The sequence below is a fragment of the Sus scrofa genome, chromosome 9 (assembly GCF_000003025.6).
Source record: "Sus scrofa isolate TJ Tabasco breed Duroc chromosome 9, Sscrofa11.1, whole genome shotgun sequence".
NCBI lineage: Eukaryota > Metazoa > Chordata > Mammalia > Artiodactyla > Suidae > Sus > Sus scrofa.
This window is the reverse complement of record NC_010451.4, coordinates 132103743-132125639: the sequence shown is the minus strand read 5'-3', so window position 1 is coordinate 132125639 and position 21897 is coordinate 132103743. Positions and strand designations below refer to the sequence as shown.

Here is a 21897-nt window from a genome sequence, read left to right as displayed (position 1 = left end):
TACAGCCACAGGGCTGTCGCCGGAGCTGATACGCTGCAGCGCAGGGCTGCTGGGCAACTGCTGTAACACCGCCACTGGCTCATTGGGCCACCTCCTCTCCCTGGACCTCACCTTTTCGTCCACATGATTTCACTGTTAGGACAAGAGGGTCTCTAGCCCGCTTCTAGTTCTGATGCTCTTTCAATCTATAAATGTGGTTTCAAACTGTCCAAAGCAATGGTCCTCCTGCTCAGTTCTGCTCTAGTCCAACTCTAGGCAGACAATTGAGTTTAGTCCCGGGCCCCGTATAAGACAGACACACACCCCCAAAATCACTATTATCTAGAAGGAGAAAATTCTCAGAACCACATAGAAAAAGTTGGTTTTATCCATCTTGAAGAGTTGAAGCCTCAAGGCAGACATAAGAGTTCTCAAATATTTGCAGCGCGACTGAGTAAAAGAATAGCTAGATTTCTTCCAGAATTGTCACGAGACATGTTTCTACAATATTTTCTTAGCCTCTTTGCTGAAAACTCCATCTTGTCCTGCTTCACTTTACCTCATCTTCCTACTCTATCCCATCGTCCTGCTTGAAAAACAGTCGCAGTGCTGGTAAACGACTTAAGCTTAAGGACAAAGACTCAAAGGCATAAGCTATTCACAGGGTCAGCTGAATGAGGATGCGTAGGTCTAGGCACCCGGGACCTGTGCAGGTGGGCACGCCATTTGCACAAGCATGGTATGTCCTCAAAAGAATAAGAGAAAGAGGAACCTCATGGCCAAGGGGTTTATGAGTGCTTTATGAGCGGTCGTTAGCAGAATATGCATCAGCAAAGAGAACCAAGGTGCAAACCTAGGCACACGCCGGGTTGCTGCAGATAGGCATGCCCTGGGAAGATTCTCTGGAATGCTCTGCAGAGAAAGCTAACTCAAATGTTAATGATTGTTAAATGCCTAAAAGTCAGAGTAAAAGCTTAACCATCTACCAGCTAAGTGACTTTTAAAATAATAAAAGAACTTATAAAATAGTAAACAAACCCTGTATCCTCCACCCATAGCCCCTCCTCCCTTGACGTCATCCTCAAGAGCACAATAAAAGCAGTGTGGTTTCTGGAGGCGGGGCTCTTGGTCCCTGAGACCTTGGGTCCCCAGGTTCCCACCTTCAATTAAGATAAATGTCTCTGTGTCTTGTTTTATGTTAACTTTTTTCCTTAAGTTTCACAGCACCCATTCTTCAGCCCCACCCTGCCGAGCTGGTCTCGGCACAGAATCCCAGAAGCAAAGAGCCGAAAACAAGGTGAAATGCACAGGGAGGGAATTCTCGCTTTATCCAAGAGCGGAAACCCTTTCCCTTGAACTTATCTGTAAATGGAATGGCCCTCTGGGGGCGGGGGGAGCATTCGAACTTCAGGCAAGAGATTCAAGGATCTAACCAGTAGGTGACTTGGATGCCATCTGAGGTCCTTTTCAATCCCAAAATTCTATCAGTCCCCACCATGAGATAATTGGAGTTCGGGTTAAATATCACAGAAGAAGAATAGCCGACTCTCCATATGTCTTTATCACTTCTAAGTGGTTGGCACACAGTAGGGGGTTAATAAATATGCGTAGAAGGGAGGGAGAGAGAGGCAAAGACCGAAGGCCTGAGTCACACATTCTACCCTGTGCTCAGAAAGGTCTTTGCGCAGCTTCTGCCTCCAGTCTGCTCGCCAAGGCGCCGGATCCCCGCGAGGCCTCCCCGTGCCAGCCTGTGTGCACAGCTCAGTGTAATTAAGCACCTGGGCTTCCCGGGAGGGATGGAATCAAAAAGACAACCAGGGGTGAACCTGTGGCTTCTGCCTCTTCCCCACGTTCCCACTTGCTTCCAGGCAAGGCTGGGCCTGATGGGGAGATGTGTGGCCTGAGAGCCCCCCACCCCAGCCCCACCCTGTGCTGCCTCTGCAGAGCTGCCGTCAGCCTGCTGTTCTCAGTTCAGCTGCGCATTTCCAATGTCTGTGTTCTGCTTCCTTATCCCTAACCCAGGGAGCACTGAGAAGGGGCCCTGGCCCTCAGTTCTGCAGTCATCCTCAGGAAAAGGGACCCCTCCCCTGCTCTAGCTTAGCCAGCCCAGCCCCTCTTCCCCTCGCCAAGGAGGAACAAAGGGTCTTAGCCCCGCGCACAGGGCACCTGCAGCTCTGCAGAACTCCCCGGCAGTTTTTCACGGATCTGCTTTTCTTTCTCAGCCTGCTGCTCTTTCATTCTGCTCTTCCTACCAAGACCTCTCTCCTCGCCAAGCTTTCTTGCGGCGACAGTGGGTTTTTATCACCACGTAGCAATGATTCAGAGCCAGACTTCTAGCTGATGAGAGCTAAAATTATTCCCTCTCACACAGGCACGGAGGACCACGATGGGGAAAAGCGAAAATGGAGCATTTTCTGAGTCTGCAAAGTCACTATCAGGTGAGGAGTGACGGAGTTGGCCCTGACAGCTCCTCATTTTGCAGCCTCACCAGGACCTGGCTATCTTGATGTTTAGTTCAACCAAACACACACTTAAGCCCTCCTGTATGCAAGACTGTGCTGCCCCCATTCCATTAGGCCCTTGGCACACAACACCACCTCCTCCTCTAAACCCCTTCCCCCGCCACCGCCCACCAATGTCCCTTCCTCAAATGTTGAGCAAAGCACGCAGACCAAGGATGCTTGGAGAGAGGCATCACCATCCACTAACAGCCATCTGCAGCTCCAGGCTGGCCACCAGGCAGACACGAACATTCATTTGTGCCATGGAGTTTGCATCGCCCCCCATTTTACAAATGAAGAAATGGGCTCAGGAATTAAGTATCTCGTTCACTTGACTATCAAGTATGGGAGCCGGGATTTCTACCCATGCTTAGCTCTTTTGATCCCATGAACTGCCTCTGTTATAATGATTTTGTAAATTAAAAGTATGTTTCTGACCTAGTGTCATTTGCACGTACAGCTTGACTGGTTTTGATGGCAGTCAGGATAGCTTTCAGAAAGCATCTCCTTATCTCCTCTCTCGAAGCATTGGGTCAAAAGGGCGCTGTCCAAGAGAAGGGGACAGTCTTTGATGGAGACAAGCTGACCAAGAGCATGGCAGTGGCATCTTTAGTCTAACCAGCTGAGGCAGAGAATCCAGAAATCACGGGGGGTGTCCTCCAAGTAAAAAAGTCTGCCCAAAAACCCCAGTGATTTTTTGTTTTCTAAATGACAGACTTAACAATTAAGATCTGTTCAAAATACTCAGCAGATTAGCCTTATTGCAACTTAGTGCAGTCCTTGTCTCGTGGCACGTGATGGATTGTGGGAAGTGGTCCCACCTACTAGCTGCTGCAGGAGGGACTCGGAGATGCTGACAAGCCAGGAGGCACAGAGCAGGTGCTCGCCCCGCTCACATCAGCACATCTTTTTTTTTTTCCTTCCTTCTTTCCCTCTCCCCTTTTTCTCTCCCCCTCCCTTCTGGCCCCCTTCTCTCCCCCCAACGACTCTTGTCTCTCTCCCCCTCCCTACCTCCCTTCTCTCTCTCCCCCCCTCGTAGACAAATGACATGGCCATATACAAGGTCAGAGGCAAGACTCTCCATCTGCTTGGCTTCCCAGTGGCAGAACTGCCTAACATCTATGATTTTTGCTGTAAACGTTCCTGCCCAGAGCAGTAATGCAGCTATGAACAAGGCCCATGTCTTTCCACAACATACATAATCAGATATTTTGTCACCATAATTATCATTCAAAATAACAGACAATGCTTCTAGGGAAAGTACCCACCCCTGCAATCCTTCCATGGCCCCTCTTCTCTCCCCAACTCTTTTCCCTGGCCCCCAACACCACATCCACAGAAGAGAGCATTCCCCACACCTGACATTTCAAAATAATCAGTATAAGGGAAGCAACAAAACAAAGTGAAACTTTTTCTTTTTGGGGGGGTCTTTTTAGGGTCACACCCAAGGCATATGGAAATTCCCACGCTAGGGGTCAAATCACAGCCAACCCACACCACAGCCAGGCCAGATCTGAGCCATGTCTGTGACTACACCACAGCTCATGGCAATGCCAGATCCTTAACCCAATGAGCAAGGCCAGGGATTGAACCTGCGTCCTCATCGATACCAGTGGATTTGTTACCACTGAGCCACAGCAGGAACTCCCAATTTGACATCAGATAAAACTGGATTCAAAACCCAATTCAGTTACTTTTACCTTAAAGTTTAAGTTACTTTGTGTTTCTGAACCTTGGTTTTTTGTTTTTCTATTTAATTTTGCTGGAGTAGAGTTGATTCACAATGTTGAGTTGGTTTCAGGTGCACAGCAAAGTGAATCAATCATATATATATACACACACACACACACCCTCTTTTTCCCATATAGGTTATTACAAACTACTGAGTAGACTCTGCTGTGCTCTACAGCAGGTTCACTGCAGCCCTGTTTACAGCAACCAAGACATGAACCTCGGTTTTCTTATCCGAAAAACAGGAATCATCAAGCCTACGTACAGGATTAGGAAAAGTTTCATGCATGTCATGGGCACATCTCAGTGCTCAATGCATGAGTGTTTCTAGCCCCTTCTCCCCTCCAGAAAGAGCGCTCTCACTCCATGTGGTACCCCCCCTTTTTTTTAGATAGAAGCTTTGCATCTAGGAAACCTCACACCCAGAAATACAGTTTAATGGCCTGTACATTCAACACTGCAATGCGCCTGCCACTAAGGAGCACACCCCCAATGGTCTGACAAATGATTGAGAAGCATCCAGGGGGTGAGTCCTAGAAACATGCTCCAAGCAGGTACGGAGGGTCAGGGAGAGGACTACCATTGTTCGAACATGGCAAGTATGAAGCACTGTGCTGGATACACCGCATCATTTTATTTTTTCATCCTCCAAATGTGAGCAGGGAGGGGCTGGTATCTCCATTTTCAGGGGAGGAAACTGCCAAGCTCAAGGCATCCATCAAGAGTCAAGTCCTAAAAAACTGGCTGGTTGCGACAAAAGCCTGGCCTCTTTCCTACCTCCCAAGAGCATGTGCCCAGAGCCAGGAGAAGAGGGGGGCCCACAGGTCCTGCCCCCTGGAAGAGTAGAGTTGCTCAGGAGCTAGACAAACACACTTGAGGCAAGAGAGCTAACTGGGAAGCCTGAAGCGGGCCCAGTGGGAAGTCCGAAGCGTATCTAACAGAGCTGTGTCATTCCAAGTGCAAGTCCATCAACCCAAAGCAGGGTCTTTCCAGCCTTAAAAGGATGATGACAAGGAAGGGTTGAGAACCAGGAGGGAGTAACCAAAGGTGGTCTCCTGGAGGAGAAGAGGCAGAGACTCACAAGACAGACAGTAGCCTGAGGCTGGGGATAACCCACCTGGAATGCAGAATGGCAGCCAGAAGTTAAAAAAAAAAAAAAAAAAAAAAAAAAAAACAGAAAAATAAGCTGATTTGCTGCCTAGAAGAAAAACCTCTAAGAATAAATGAGAAATGCATAGTTATTTCTGCCATAGCATTCTGGACACTGCCCCATTTCTGAAAATAAACACAAACCCCAAATGAAATTAAACAGCATTCCCGTGCTCCTGAGAAGGGAGCAGCAATTATTATTTTCTCTTTCCTAAGAACGAGAATGAAAAAATGAACTTGGAACAGCGAGAACCATCACTGTTATTAACAACAGAATCGCGACATCAGAACGTAAGATTTTCCACCTTTTCCAAAGCACTAGATTTTTACATCATTATCTTGTTCAGTTCTCACTTCACCCAAGTGAGACCGTCAGGAGAGCTTCTTATCCCTAATCCACAGAAATGAAAGGGCACAACCTAAAGCAGGGGGCAGATCTAGGACTTCAACCTAAATTGCTCAGCTGGGAATGAAGCACCAACAGGACCTGGCAGGTTTGCTCGTATCAGATGAAGGAAGATGAGGAGAGGGAGGAAAGCTGAGGCAGAGACACCTCACTAGCCGCCCTCCTTGTCTATATTCCTGTATTCTTACCTGGGTACATGGCCACCCAGCATAAGACTACATTTCCCAGCCTGCTTTGCAGCTAAGTGTGTGGCCAGGTCACCAAGTGCCAGCCAATGGGACATGAACAAAGGCAGTATATGCACAACTTCCTAGTTTTGTTCTCAAAAGGAAAGAGTTCAGCCAGCCTTCCTCTTCTATTTTCTGGAAAAAAGAACATATGGCTAAAGCTGGAACAGCCATATGGGATCCCAATATGGAAGTCATGTATTTTAAGGCAGCAAAGAAACCTGGTCTCTGATGACTGCAGAGCAGCCAGACCAGCTTTAAGCTTTTAAGGAAACATATGCCCTGTTGATGCTACTATTACTCTGTGTCTCCATCCAGCAACAGAAGCTGTATCCTAACTAATAAAAGTTTTGCCAGGGGCACCTGAGGACCACGTCAAACTCCAGAGCCTTCTCAACCGTTCAGATTCCACGAGACCATAAATATTTATTGAGTCTGCTTATGTGTCTGAAGTCTCCTAAGGGTATCTTTACAGCCTCCAGGGAGATGTGCCCATTGTTCAAAACCCAGGAGATGCAAACAGAATGCAAAAAGGCATATTTGGCACCGGTGAAGAAATAAGAACTGTTTAAATAAAATAACGAATGAGCGAGGGGAAAGTCTGTATGTGCTGGCAAGTAATCTAAGCTGAAAGGGTGCCACAGAGCATACCGCAAGGGCTGAGGGGGTAGGTCCAAGGTGCAGACGGCAGGTTACTAGTGTCCCTGCCCCCCAAGAAAGAAGGTGAGAGAAGGAAACCCTAGGGCGGAGCCCAGTTACTCTCTTGGGGCTCCCAGCCCTCCACTGGGGTGGGGGTGACGGCAGCTTTGATCAGAATGAGGTCTAGCCTAGCAGAAGAACAAGACAAGGGGCTGCTGTGGACTAAATCCATCACAAGGGGCCCTTCAGCCTGACCTTCTGCTCTGGTTTGAAGGGTCAACAGTGGGGGAGGAGGGTGAAAAAGAGAAGAATTCACAGAGACAAATGCCATGTAGAAAACCCAGCGTTGGGCCTAGGCTGGAGAATGTCTGGAGGAGTGCAAAGTCTAGACCCCCTGCCAGGACGGAGAGAAAGGAAACGGACGTGGCTTAATTATAATGACAGGACGACAGCAATGACATTATGAGGAGAGAATCAGCAAAGTGCAAAGCCTATATTAAGAAAACAGGAACTGTCGCCTCACCATCAAATTCTCTCCAGGGTTTCCCAAGACAGGGTCATGCCCCTAACCTGAGACCCCCTTCCTCAGAAAGGGATGCACCCCCACCCCCTGACAATCCGCCCCCCTTTGAGGGGTCCCTCAAAGGCCCCAGCAAGGCTCAGCCTCAGTGAAGCCTCCATGTCCAGGTCTTAGTCACTGGCCTGTCCCTGTCGCAGCCCACAGCACCCGCCAACCCCGCGCCAGACCACTGACTCCTGGGAGAGCCACCCACAGAGGTAATCTCTGAATCTACAGAGGTCTACAGAAAGAGGGACTTGGGGTGTGCCTGCTGATTGGAGACAGCCTTTCTTGGGTGCCACCCTGAGGGCAAGGGCTTCTCTCAGCATCACCAACACGCAGAAGAGCCAGATGCACAAAAGAGGGAGTCCGCCCACCTCACCTCAAGGCAGGTGCTCACAGGAGACCACCCAAGACCCACACAAGGACGGCAGGGGGATCAGGGCAGAGCTGGCTTGCTCCGGGTCCCGGGCAAGACCCCAGACTGGGAGTCAGGCCTAACACCTGGCAGGTAGAGACATCGTAGGTCGCCCACACCCACAGCTAGTCACCAGCACTCATTTCAGCCGGCAGGTTTCACCTGTCCCTACTGCAGTTGTTTTGTCAGAACTGAGAAAGGTGCACAAACTTGAAAATACCTGGTTTTCCTACTTCCCGGCATGCCCTGGGGAACTACCCAAGCTACAACAAGCTATTCGGTAACAAAGAGAACAGAGAGAAGCAACAGAAGGCTTCAGATAATCAATGTCATGGCTAATTCCCGGCAACAGAAGAGCCAAGAAATGCTATTACCGCACGTAAAACTTCACGCCAAGCGGAAAGACATCACAAGGTAACCAGCACTTCGAAGCTCCGGGGCTCTGTGACGCCCCCCACCACTTGAGGAAGGCTGGAAGGCTGGACTGCCTGCCAGGGTGACTGGGGAGGGAGAGCACTGACACCCTTGGCAGCAGAGCCGACTGTGATTAAAGCTCCCCTTCACCAGAGACCCCAGTTCTGAGGTCATCCCGTCCCGTGAGCGTGCAGTTAGGGCGCGGGCGTGCATGTGTGCACACGGGCAAAGCAAGATAAAAGAGAAGCCCACAAATCTAATAAGACATCAGCAGCTGCCCTGAACAAAGGTCGTTCAGAATGCGAGTTTACAAGGATAATTACCACTGCATTACACAGAGGGCAGTAATGTTGTTGTTAGCACAAGAATTTGTCAGATGTGCCACATGGAAAGGGGAACAGCTGTAACTGTAAGTGACAGGTTGATGAAAAAAATGGTTGGTTTCCGAAGCACCTGGTCCCCTGAGTGGGTACCGTAATCTTGTTCTTAAAAACAACAATGGGCAAGCGTACAAAAACTTTCCACTGCAGAAACTGCCAGCTTGTTCAAATGTATGAAGAGGGTTTTCAAACCACACCACTGCAGGTGGGGACTGCAGCCAGGCTTTGAATTCCCAGAGCCCTGGACATGAATCCTGTCTCTCCTGCTTACCAGCCCTGCTTTCTTGGGAAAGGAGTTAATTTCTCTGAGCGTCCATGTCCTTGTAAGATGGAGAGAATAATCTCGAAGGTAGAGTTGTCACAAACAGTAGAAACTGTGTGTGAAGCGCTTAGCCCAGCCCCTAGCAAAGAGTGAGGAAACAGGGCTACTGCTTAGTAGACTTGCCTACCTAAACCTCATACTTACTGACATAATGCAGAGGTGATCACCTGTGTATCATGCTTTTTTAAAAAAGAAGTGGAAATATCACAAAGCTCAGAGATGGTGGGGAGAGAAAAGAGGTGATGATAATTGCTTGGATTTTCCTTGGAGACTATTCCCAGGAAATTAGGCTCTCTGTAGAAGAATGGTTTAGGAAAAACAAACTGCTTATCCTTATTATATACCATGAGAGCTGAATTCTTTTTCTTCCAGGGAAAAAGCTGCAAGGATGTCTCCTCGTATTTAAAAGCCTTTGGGAGGGGGCTCATGAAATGGAGCCCATTTTCCAACCAACCACTCTTAGCAAATCCTCCGTAGTGCACATAAGGAGACATTTCGATTGACAGAGTGTCTTGTCTTTGTAAGAGGTAGAAATTGTGCCCTGAGCCAAGGTGCATCTAGGTGTTTCCTGGTGCCCCGAGGCTCCCCCAATGCTGCAAGCACCACCTAGAAAACTAGGGAGGTTAAGGCTGAGGTAGTTCTAGAAGAGCAAAGGTCTTAAATCCTGTTACATGACCCAGAAAGCACCTCGAGTCTAATTAAGCTAAAGCAATTAGCCACCCACAGATACTCAAACTCTGCTTCCCATGGTTGGGCAATCATCTCTATTAAAACCCACTTTAAAGAAACCCAAGAACTTCACGCACACTTTCCACAAATCAATTCTGCCTTGGACACATGTAGTCAATACTCAGAGGCAAACCCCAGGTCTTGCAGAGGGAGCTTTTGTGGAAGGATGGCATCAGATGTGATGAGGTAGTTGCAAAAAAGCATGAGGCCAGCAGCAAACAGGACAACTGGTGATAACAAAATCCACTTGCAGAGGAAAACCTGGATCTCGGATGGGTTGAACAAAAAGCAAGACAAACTGAAGCCCCAGTTTCCCTGGGTTCAGGATTCCCCGAAGGATAGACAGCACAACGTTTCAAGTCCACCCTGAAGCAGACTTCTAGCAGAAGGATTTCTGCCTGCTGAAACCCGAGCCTAGCTTCACCGCAGGTGACCAGACTACTGTCCAGAGGCTTCCTGAAGACTCTCCTCTCCATGTCACAATGTGTCACTGAAGTGCCAACAGGTGCATTTGGTAGGTTCACATGGAGTCCAATCCACTCAAGCTCATGGGGTCTCCCAGCCCAGTTAGGTCTGGTCCTCCCTGAGACGCCCTTTAGTCAAGGGAGTTTATCGTTGCTTCCAGCCCAAGGCTGTTTCCAGACTTGGCCATAGCAACAGCTACACAATGGTCAATGGTACTGTTTGAAATTTAAATACAGCGGGTTCTCTGTCCACAGGAAATTGGTTCCAGACATCAAAATCCACAGACACAAAAGTTTTGATTTACATGAAATGATTTATATAAAATGATCAAGTACTTGCATAACCTACAGCACATCTTCCCATATTTCCTAAATGATCTCTCGATTACTTATCATACCTAACACAATGCAAATGCTGTGTGAATATTTCTGGCATCTGACAAATTTAAGTTTTTAGAACTTTCTGGAATTTTTTAAAAAATATTTTCCATCTGTCGTGGGTTGAATCCAAGGATGTGGAATTCATGGATACTGAGGGCCAATGGTACCTTCCTAAGGAACTAGGGTTTTTTTTTCCTCAGTCCATCGAGTTAATTCAATAACCCATTACTTCTCAACTGAGCAAGAGCCTGTTTTTGGCCCTGTGGTTCCCCGCTCTGGCACCCCCTATTTGGAAATCTCTCAATCATCAAGCAGACATCAAAAATACTGATCTCTATCAGTACTGTCCAACAGAAAGAAGATTTAAAGTTTTCCTAGGAGCCATATTAAAAAACCAAAAGAAATAAGAAATTATTGTAATAGGCTATATTTAATCCTCTATACTCTATGTCAAAAATATTGCTATTTCTACATATAATCAATAAAAGATTAATGAATGAGATATTTCAGATTTTGTTTTCACACATTCTTTTTTTTCTTTGATACCATATTGGACTGTGCCAATCTATAGCTATGTTTAAATGGACATGGAAAGAATTCCACAATTCACTGTTCTATGGACAAGCAGTTCATCCCATTGTATGTGTAGCATTTAACCTCATTTTAACTATAAAAATCTAAATCCGTGTGTTCAGATACAAATAGAAAACAATCTGTAAGGGAAACACCAAAAAGTAGTGGCAGTTATCTAAGAAGTAGAATTATGGTCCGTCTTTATCTTCTACATTGTGTTCTACATTGTGCTCTTTTGTCATTTCTAAATTCCTTTGCAGTAAACAAACTGCTTAAATTATTAAGGAAAACAATAAAGCCAGTCTTAAAAAAAATCTCTTCCATACTTTAAGCTCTAAAACCCTGATCTGCTGGCCCTGAAGCCATCACCCTATTACCAGATAATAGAAAGGATGGACAAACATCACGCCCCCTGCCCCGCCACTGTCATACTTACAGCCAATCATCATGATGGCCACTGCGAAGATCTTCTCGATGTCTGTGGATGGGGCGATGTTCCCAAAGCCCACGCTGGTGAGGCTGGTCATGGTGAAGTACAACGAGGAGATGTAGACAGAATTCTTGCTGGGACCCCCTTCCCACTTCCCTGAGCCAGAGCCGTTAAACTGGTAAGGGGTGCCAATGTCCATCGCCAGCTGGTAGAGCCAGCTGTTGTTACGGATGGTCTTGGTGTCCTCGTCAAAGATCTCATAGTCCCCGATGCTGTACCAAATGCAGGCCATCCAGTGAGCTGCCAGCCCGAACACACACACTAGCAAGACCAGCACGGCTGCTCCGTATTCGATGTAGTGGTCCAGCTTCCGGGCCACTCGCCCCAAACGGAGCAGCCGGACAACTTTCAGAGAGCTGAAGAGGCTGCTGATGCCCTGGAAGAAGAAGAGGAGCACAGGGTCAGGACACCCACTCCTCCTTCCCTCCAACCGCCCAGGGCAGCTTCCCTCAGCACCCATGTAGTTCATGAGATGCTATATTATGCAACCCTTAAAAAGCTGTTTCAAAATATGAGAAATGCTCATATACATTTGTATACTTATGCACAATATAATTAGAATTTTACTCCAAGATATATAAAGGGGAGATTTTCATTACCTTTTTCTCACTTCCATTAACAAGCAAATAAGAAAACAAAATTAGAATTTTACTCTAATTATACTGTGTAGAAGTATACAAATATATGCATTTTTTCCATCGTTACTCACTTTAGAACAATTTAAAGGTTGTGTTATATTTCATATCAAGTAATATGAAATATTCTGAGTTGCATATTTCATACTGCATAATATTTCTAATAATAGTGTGCATAAATATACAAATATCTATGTGTTGAAAATGGTCAGGAAACACACATAGAAAACCTGTAAAATATTAACAGTGGCTACCATTGCATTGCCAAGTTATAAAAGTATGGCCAACTTTATGTTATATTTGCATATATTTTTGACATGCTTATATATAATTTCTGTACTTAAAAGTATTACTTTTACAATAAAGAAAAATGCATTTCTAAAAAAATTTTTAAAGAGATAAAAATGAATTATGAAACAGCTAAGAATAAAGAATTGGGATTGTGTTTTCTCAGGAAAGTTACAAATTCTGGGAAGGCTATACCCTTTCTGTCAGGCCAGGAATTACACAACCAGACACGACAGGCTTCATCCCAGTCAATCAAGGTAATCATCGAGGTATCTCAGAGCTAGAAGAAGCCTTCTGATTTCACCTGGTCAAGCCCTCTCCCTTCTGATCCCACCAGGATAGGTCTAGTCCTGAATAGCAGTCCCCTGGGAGTAGCACTGTAGTGGGGGTGAGAATACCAGTGCAGACATCTGTAAAAGGGGGTTTGACACCCAGGTGAGCCACTAACTTGCTATGTGCGCTTGGACAATCTGCTACCCGTCAATTGCCTCGTCCAGACTAGGCACAAGGTGGACTGGAGGCTCCCTAAATATCCACATGCTAATGGACTCATCACCAAAGGAAACGGATATATACTGGAGAAGTTATACCACTAACACCTCAAACACCTATGCCAAAGTGATGCCAAGGTGTAGAAAAGGCAATACCCATTAAACTTTTCCTACTTTCATTAAAAAGTAAATAAGCAAACGATATAAAGAGTTTTCTTTTTTTTTAAATCAAGTCTTTGCCCTCCCTTACGTAGCCAAAGTCCAACGGCAGGATAAAGCCCTTCACCAAAAAGAATGAATGACTCTGCGCTACGCTAACACTGCACAGTTTCCAGGTTCGTTCAAACTGCTACCCATGACAAAGTTTTACCCTTGGCATGTCAGTATTTGTCCCCTGGGTCCCCTTTGCCCTCTATGTGCTTTTCTCAAAAATGAGAAAAGCCTGAGAAAGTCCCTCATTTTAAGGAGCAAAAGACTGATGAAGGTAAATGGACATCCTCTCTCCATAATGCATTTGCATTTTAACAAAGGAAAACCAGCTTCCAACAGTAGAATTAAAAGAATCCACGGCCTGGATGGAGGAGATATTTTGGGAGGCAAAGAAGCCTTTTTGATGACTCAGAAATCAAACACATGTAAGCAGCCACCTACTCGCCACCTCCTCATAAAGAGATTCCTGAAATTATCCTCCAAAGTAGTTCTACTCTGAAGCAGAACTTATTACCCAGGCCAAAGCTGCCTTGTCACTCACTCGGATTCAACCCAAAGCAGCATCTATGGAGAACCTGCTACATACTCCTTGTGCTAATGCTACAGGGAAGAAATTAACATGGTACTCTCTTTGCTTGGTCACTATTGCATCTCCAGTGCCTGGCATGTGGGGGATGCTGGACAGAAAGAAAGGAAAGAGGAAGCAAAGCCTAATAACTGATGAGAGAGATGAGATACTAGTTCAGAGCAATTTTGATCCAACAGTCATAGAACTTGAGAGCTGGGAGGGAGCCCAGAAGTCCTCTAGTCCAGCTCCTCTGAGCCAGCAATGTCTTCTAGAGCTCCCTTAAGGAGTGGTCCTTCAGCCTCTCCTTGAGCTCTCCCCTTAACCACCACCTCTTGAGGAACCCATTCTGCAGCAGGCATCCACAGAGATGAAAAACTAGGCACCCATCACCATTCTTATCTCCCTTGCACTCCATCTGCATCCCTCCTCCCTTCTCTACCCCTTCCCAGTGGCCACCACTGCTCAAAGGTCACACTCTCTGCTAGCCACACTCCAGACAACTCGAGCATCCCACACGTGCATCCCTGTGCCTGCTCAATCTCTCAGTCCAGAACGCTCAACTCCCCAACTTCTGCCAGCTGGTACACTAGTTATCCTTCAGGTCTAAGCCTTGAATGACCACGCTGGAGTCACAACCAATCACTCACCTGCTCCCTGTGTCCATGGTTTTCTGCATCCATTGCTTTGCATTAAAGTTTCCTACAGCCAGCTCCCCAACTACATCAGAAACTACAATTTCCTGAAGACAGAAGCCATTCGGTATTCATCTTAGGAGCCTCTTGTATTGGGTTGAATAGGGTGCCAGCCTCACCTCTCCACCTCACAATGCAAGTCCTTCCCAAAACCTCAGAAAGTAACCTTACGTGGAACCAGGGCTGTTGCAGATGGTTAGTTGGGGTCCTACTGGAACATGATGGACACTTAATCCACTATGAGCGGTCTTTACAGGACAGACACAGAAAGATACAAGTGACTATGAGACTGGAATGATAAATATTTTTTAAAAACTTTTAATTTTATTGGAGTATAGTCTTATCCTGTTGTATTAGTTTCAAGTGTATAGCAAAATGACTCAGTAATACATATAAAAAAATCAATTACTTTTTCCCATATAGTTTATTAAAAACAATTAAGTAGATTTCCCTGCGCTCTACAGTAGGTTCTCATTAACCATCTATTTTACGCAGTAGATGTATTTGTTTTTCCCACCCTCCAATTCTTCCGTCCCCTAAGGTTCTCACTTGTGATAACCATAGCATTGGTTTTGAAATCTGTGAGTTTATTTCTGTTTTATAAATAAGTTCTTCTGTGTCGCTTTTAGATTCCATATATAAGTGACAGTATATGATATTTGTCTATGTCTGACTTGATTCTGAAGTGATCTGTCCTCAAGCCAAGGAATCCCAAGGATTACTGGCAACACCAGAAGCTAAGAGAAAGGCTTCTCTTCTAGAATCTTTAAAGAAAGCATGGCCCTACCGACACCTTGACTTTAGATTTCCAGCCCCCAGAACTGGGAGAGAATAAATCTCTGCTGTATTAAGCCACCCAGCTTGGACTAATTTGTCATGGGAGCCCTGGGAAACTAATATCTACACAAGGTTTAAAGCCAGCACCTTCTCAGAGAGGGTCTCAAATATTTTCTGAAACTGAATTGGCGAGTTTGGCTTATTAGAGACTTCTTTCTCATTCCGCCTCGGGCGCAACATAAAACAAACACTTTCTTGTTGTGTTTTCTGTGTACGTGGACACTCTACTACACCATTTTGCGCTAGTTTCTTCTCTTTGCTCGAACAGCCGGACTTCTAGCTGTTTAAAAGCATTTCAAGGTATTAATTTGGGTTTTTTCCTTATTTGCCTTATGTTCAATAGGGGAGATAAATACTCCAAACTTTTTTTTAAATTTTAGTAGCTAAAAACCTGACAGCACCACATGGTAGAGAATCACATTTCCCTAGGGACAACTTAAACAGAAACAGACTCATAGATTTTAAAGGCAAATCTATAGTTACCGAAGGGGAAACATGAGGAAAGGGATAAATTGGAGGACTGACATATAAACACTATTTTATATATGAGTTCCCATCGTGGCTCAGCGGTTAACAAACCTGACTAGCATGCATGAGGACACGGGTTGGATCCCTGGCCTCGCTCAGTGGGTTAGAGATCCGGCGTTGCTGTGAGCAGTGGTGCAGGTCGCAGACGTGGCTCGGATCCTGTGTTGCTGTGGCTGTAGCGGAGGCCGGCAGCTACAGCTCCAATTTGACCCCTAGCCTTGGAACCTCCATATGCCACGAGTGTGGCCCTAAAAAGACAAAAACCAAAAATAAAAAAACACTATTATATATAAAATATATGGGTAACAAGGACCTACCGTAGAGCACAAGGTAACCTACTCAATACAGTGAATAACCTATATGGGAAAAGAATCTGAAAAAGAATGGATATATGTATCTGTTTAACTGATTCACTTTGCTGTACCCCTGAAACTAACACAATTTTGTAAGTCAACTATACGCCATAAAATTTATATTAAAAACAAAGAAAAGAAATCCTACCTCACACTGCAAATAGATTCAGAGGGTTCTTTATCAAAACCTTAAGGTTATGAAGACCCAAGAATTTCACGTGGAGTCCTCATGGTTGATGGACAGTGAGCCTCATCACTGCAGCCCAACAAGTATGGCCAAGTTCTGTCTCCTCGCCCAGATGAAATAAATCATTCCCTTAACCTGGGCTATACTTGGCCTCTCAACTAGCCAGATTCACTGGTTTCTCCTTTTTTCCCCTGCTGTACACAGAAAAATAACTAGTTATACATATATATACACCAGTTATATTATGTATATAACTGGGTCACTTTGCTGAAGTGACCCAGCAGAAATCAATAGAACATCGTAAATCAATTACAATAAAAAATTAATTTTTAATGATTTTTTTCCATTATAACTGGTTTGCAGTGTTCTGTCAATTTTCTCCTGTATAGCAGAGTGACACAATCAGACACCCAACCATACTTATCTACATTCTTTTTTCTCACATGATCATGCTCCATCATAAGTGACTAGATATAGTTCCCAGTGCTATACAACAGGATCTCATGGCTTATCCATTCCAAAGATAAAAATGTGTTTAATTTAAAAAATTTCTTAAAGAAGAACAACTCAGTCTTTTGGGTTCCTGAAGTTTCCCCAGGCTTCCATGTCTGTGGGGATGACACCTGGCACCCACAGCCAGCTCTGCAGGTAGCTTTCCTCTTCTTGCTTTTTCAACCCCACGTTGCTCATCACTACCCTTCTTCCTCACTCTCCTCCCGCTAAAGGTCTCCTTCACACGACTCCTCTGAGCCCTCCTGAACCAAGCCTCACATGCCGAGCAATGTGCAGCCTCAGCATCGCCACGCCTTGTTCCCACCACCTTCCTGCTTCACTGAAACAGGCTCTCCCAAGCACCCTCTGCTTTCCCCATGCATCCTGGAATTAAGAGTAGGGAGCTTTCCATCTTCACACTTTCATCTTCCAAATAGTTGTCTGACATTCAAAGACAAACAGAAAAAACAAAGTTCCCTCCTTTAAGATTCAAGCCATCCAGCAACACCATCTCATTACTGTCATTTGATTATTAATAAACATCTATTGAATGCTTACAAATATGCCAGAACGTGGGCTTAATCTTACATTCATTATTCTTGCCATTCATCAGTTTCTTGGCCCCTCCCTTTCGTCCATTAAATCTTTGCACATGGCTTTCCAGCCCACCTCCGGCTATCAGCATGGGAAATTTAGGGTTTATGGGGGAAAATCATTCGACACTCCAGCCTCTCTATTCCCAGTGACCTTCGCCCCCTCTCCACACCCTGGGGCTGGTCATCCCTGGGCACCTCTCCATCTCTGAAATCGTCCACCAGCATTTGGACGAAGCGACTACACACTTCCCTCCCCCCGCCCTCTCCTTTATCCCATTCCTCTTGCACATCTCCATCCTCATCCTTTTTTTCCCCCAACCATCAAACCCTCTCCAGATTTTACCCTCTTTCCCATCCTACTAGACCCTGTTACAGCGCCTCAAGTACCCTCTCCCCCCAACCCTCCTAATCTCTCCCCTTGCCCTCTTGCCGCACTTGTCTTGCCAAACCCAGCCCTTCATGGATCCAACAGCAGGGACAGGCCATCATTTCCATCCTCAGCGGGGTCCCCAGATGCTTCTCACCCATCCTCTTCCTCAAACAACCTTCTCCCCCTTCTCATCCATAGCTATTCCAAACCTTCACTGCTCTCTTCAAGATCCCTGCTGACCTGTGGATTCTAGCCAACATTATCTCCCCATTCACGGAGCCAGCAGAGGCCATCAGTATCAATTCTCATCTATATTCCTCCTCCACAGACCAAGCGTGTGCCTTTTCACCATCCCCCCGCACTGCGCCAGAGCTCATTCCTCTACCCTCGCAGGGACACCACTCCATCAACCATCCACCCTTCTCTCTGTTCCTTCCCTTTGTCTTCAAGTCTCCCTTTCACAGATCATTTCTCCTGGACCATATTCCTACCAGTCTTTCCAGTCCTATGCACCCCTCTAGATACATTAACTTGCCTTCTCTTGCTGAAACTGTAGTCAACACACAATGGCTCATTTTTCTCACTTCCCACTCATCTTTTAATCGATTGTACACAAATGTCCACGCACACCACGTCCCAGAATCTACTGTCTCAAAAGGCAGCCATTACCTTCCCATGATCATACCTTCAGTGTTTGACACCTACAATGGGCATGAGAGATTCTTTACAGCCACATAGTGTCTTCCTGTGTTTAGGGAATCATCACCTTATGAAGCAGAGCTTGTCTCCCACCCAGGAGCTGAAGACGCCATAAAACTTCCTTCATGTGAGCACATGACCTAGGACCTGCCCGTGGGAGACACCCACCCTGTCACTGCATGGCATCTAATGGAGGCCGTGTGCAGGTCCCCTTATGCAAGAGCATGGCAGCATCACCCAGCTCCCAGAGGTGGCAGGAGCAGTTCTGGAAGGGATAGCCAGGGTCCACTAACGGTGGTGTCAGCCCTGCATGTCGTGACCACATCCAGTAGCAACAGCAGTGAGTTCACCAGACCGGTTCTATTTGGGGCACTATTCCTAGCAGCATAGCCTCCCTACTTCCCTAGTCTTTCCAAAAACTCCATGCATACCCAACATCCTTGTAATAGCCTCTTCCTCCTTATAGTAGCCAGACTTGAACCCCGACTATCACCACGGTGTGCAATGGACTCTGCCTCCTTGGTTCCCACAACACCTCTCTTTCGAATGACTCCCCAAGGCATTGTTCGTGGCCCTTCCCGCCCCTCAATATACCTTGTTCCCGGGGCAGCTACAGCCATTAATGTGGCTTTAACCACCATCTATACACTAATAACCTGTAAATCCATCTTTCCACATTAGACATTTCTCTGAACCTTAAGGCTCCTGTGGGCATGTCACTGGGATACCCCATGGGATCCTCCATCTGACCAGTCTAACTTTCAGCCCATCTTATTCCCCAACTTGTAGAATGTGCCCCAGTAGAGAGTCTCCCAAGTAAAAACCTAGGTGTCATCATCTCAGGTGGCTACGCAAACTTTTCATAATCGAATGTCCTTTTTAGAAAGGTGATTTAGGGCAGATAGTACTGCAATGTGCAATTTTGCTGCCATTGGATAAAAATAGAACAGTTTGTTCATGTGTGTACTACTTCTAGAAGTATATATGAGATACTGGAAACCCTGAAGCCCCAGGGAGGGAAATTCTTCATTATAATATATACATCCCTTGAAATGTTATACTACATGAACGGATGTTTATTCAAATTTTTTTTTCTTTTTACAGCTGCACCTGCAGCATATGGAAGTTCCCAGGCTAGGGGGGTCAAACTGGAGCCACAGCTGCCGTCCTACACCACAGCCATGCCAGTCCAAGCTGCGTCTGCAGGCTGTACTATAGCTTTAGGCAACACCGGATCCTTAACCCACTGAGCCAGGCCAGGGGTTGAACCTGCATCTTCACAGACACTATGCTGGGCTCTTAACTTGCTGAGCCACAACAGGACTTCCCCCAATTTTTTTTAAATAGAAAAATTAAATAGAAGTTTTGAAATATGACACAACCCTGCTTAGGACCATTCAACATCTTCCACTGCCTTATGAATAAAATTCCATTAGTTTGGCCAACAAAGACCCTTGTAATTTGGCCTCCAACAGCTTCATCACTTACCACTTCCCTCCGAGACATCCTCGGCTTTAATGATACCAAATTATTTGTGTTCTACAATCACACTGGGCCCCCATGCCTTCACATATGCTGTTCCTTCTGCCTCAAGCACTTTTCCCCAGGTGGTCTGCCTGGCAAACCCTTACCCATCCTTAGAGGCATTTCTCAACACCCTAGTAATAGACGAGTCACATTTATTACTAAAATTATCAAGTAAAAACGTAGTTTACCTTTTAAAATATTAAATTCAAACTTATCCCAATAGTAGTATTACTCTCTCATTTGAATTCCAATCCTCTTTCTTATCTGCAGAAAAAAGGACTAAAAACATGACAGCACCCTAGAAACTGTGGATCAGACACCGGGACATAATCCATCCGTGTCTGTGATGGTTAATTCTGTGTGTCCATTTGACGGGAACACAGGGTGCTCAGATATGTGGCTAAACATTATTCTGAGTGTGTCTGAGTGTGTTTCTGGAGGGAGACTAACATCTGCATCAACAAACTGAGGAAAGCAGATTGCCCTCCCTAGTGGGGGTGGGCCTCATCCAATCACTGAAGACCTGAATAGACCAAAAAGTCAGATAAGGGAGAATGCATCCTCCGACGGTTTCCAAGCTGTGACATCCGTCTTCTGCATTCAGACTAGAACTTAACCACTTTTACTGTGTCTTCCAGCTTGTAGACGATGGATCATAGAGCTTCTTAGCCTCCTTAATCATCATAATCCAACAATCCTACTGATTATAGATAGCTAATATTATTTATAACATGTGTAAATCCTCCTTGTTCTGTTTCTCTGTAGAACCCTAATACAGGATCTTAACGGGAGAAGGGTTGAGAAGTGAGTCTAAGACAGACACGAAGTCATCTCTGTCCACGGCGTCTCCCCTGACACGAACAGGCAGAGTTCAACATGCCCATCACTCAATTCCCAGGACTGGTCATTGATTCATTCTTCCAACAAATACTTACTGAGCGTTTAATATAAGCCAAACATGGTTTTAAGCACTGCTAACAGACCAGTGATGAATGAGACCAATTTCCTCACCTTTTTGCAACTTTCAATTGGCAAAGACAGACAATAAGCAAGACAAGTAAAAGAAACATAATGTGATGACAATAAGATGAAAACTTAAGCAGGAAATGAAAATAAGGAGGGCCACAGTCCGTGTCAAACAGGGCTGTGAAGAAAACCTTCACCAGCTCTCGGCATTTAAGGAACGATCGGTGGAGAAGAGAACACGAGGTACCAGAGCATCTAAGGGAGGCAGGCTCCAGCCGAGGGATCTGCAAGCACCCAGTGCATCCAGGCAGGAAGGTCACACCGACTTTCTATTAGGCTCGCTGGCCCTTGAGGTCAGGAAGCACCCCTTCCATAAGAGTAACTCTTTTAAGTTAATAAAAATAACAATTTACTGAGTACTTAGGAAGGGCAAGACACAGGACTTTACAAGCATCATCTCAATCTTCAATCTTGCAGATATATTATACACTCAATTTATAGATGAAGATGCTGATAGAATCATTTATCCAGAATCACACAGGTAGAAAGTAGCAGAGCTGGAATCTGAACCTTGATTACCTGACTCCCGAGGATAAGCTATTAACCTTTAGCTCTAAGGACTCCACCTTCCATTTCCCAACTTTATAGAGTTCCAGCTCCTTGCAGATGTTCCGTCAACTTTTCATGAATGGGAACTTAGACTGAGACTTACTGCAAGGAGAAGTGACAATAGCAAATCCAGTGGTCTGTTTTAAGGATTTACTTATTAACAGAGCTTGGTTTGTTGTCTTTAAAACAAATGACTTCAAGAATAAACGTTCCAGGCTGATCCCTCCACTCTGAGAACTGCAGATGCATTTCACCTACATGATGGAACAAAGTGGCCTACCAGATCTTACTGGAAGTTACTCACTGAAGCTTAAATATAACTTGCTTCCCAGTCATTGCTTCAACATTTTACTTTAGTCTCATTTAATTCAACTCAGCAGTTACTTCTTGAAAACCTAGTACAGGAAGACAGAGCCAAGAGCCACTAGTGCTGCAACACCAAGGAAAATGCAACTCCCTGCCCTCAGGCTGCCTACAATCAGGCCAC

At 45.6% G+C, this 21897-nt stretch overlaps 1 protein-coding gene across 1 annotated transcript in view; it reads right to left on the bottom strand.

Moving 5' to 3' along the window:
• Positions 1–21897, bottom strand: part of KCNH1 (potassium voltage-gated channel subfamily H member 1) — a 375464-nt gene that overhangs the window by 210390 nt on the left and 143177 nt on the right. Inside the window, 1 exon segment of the mRNA XM_021063876.1 lies at positions 11309–11738. Within this exon segment, the coding sequence (XP_020919535.1) occupies positions 11309–11738 (430 nt within the window).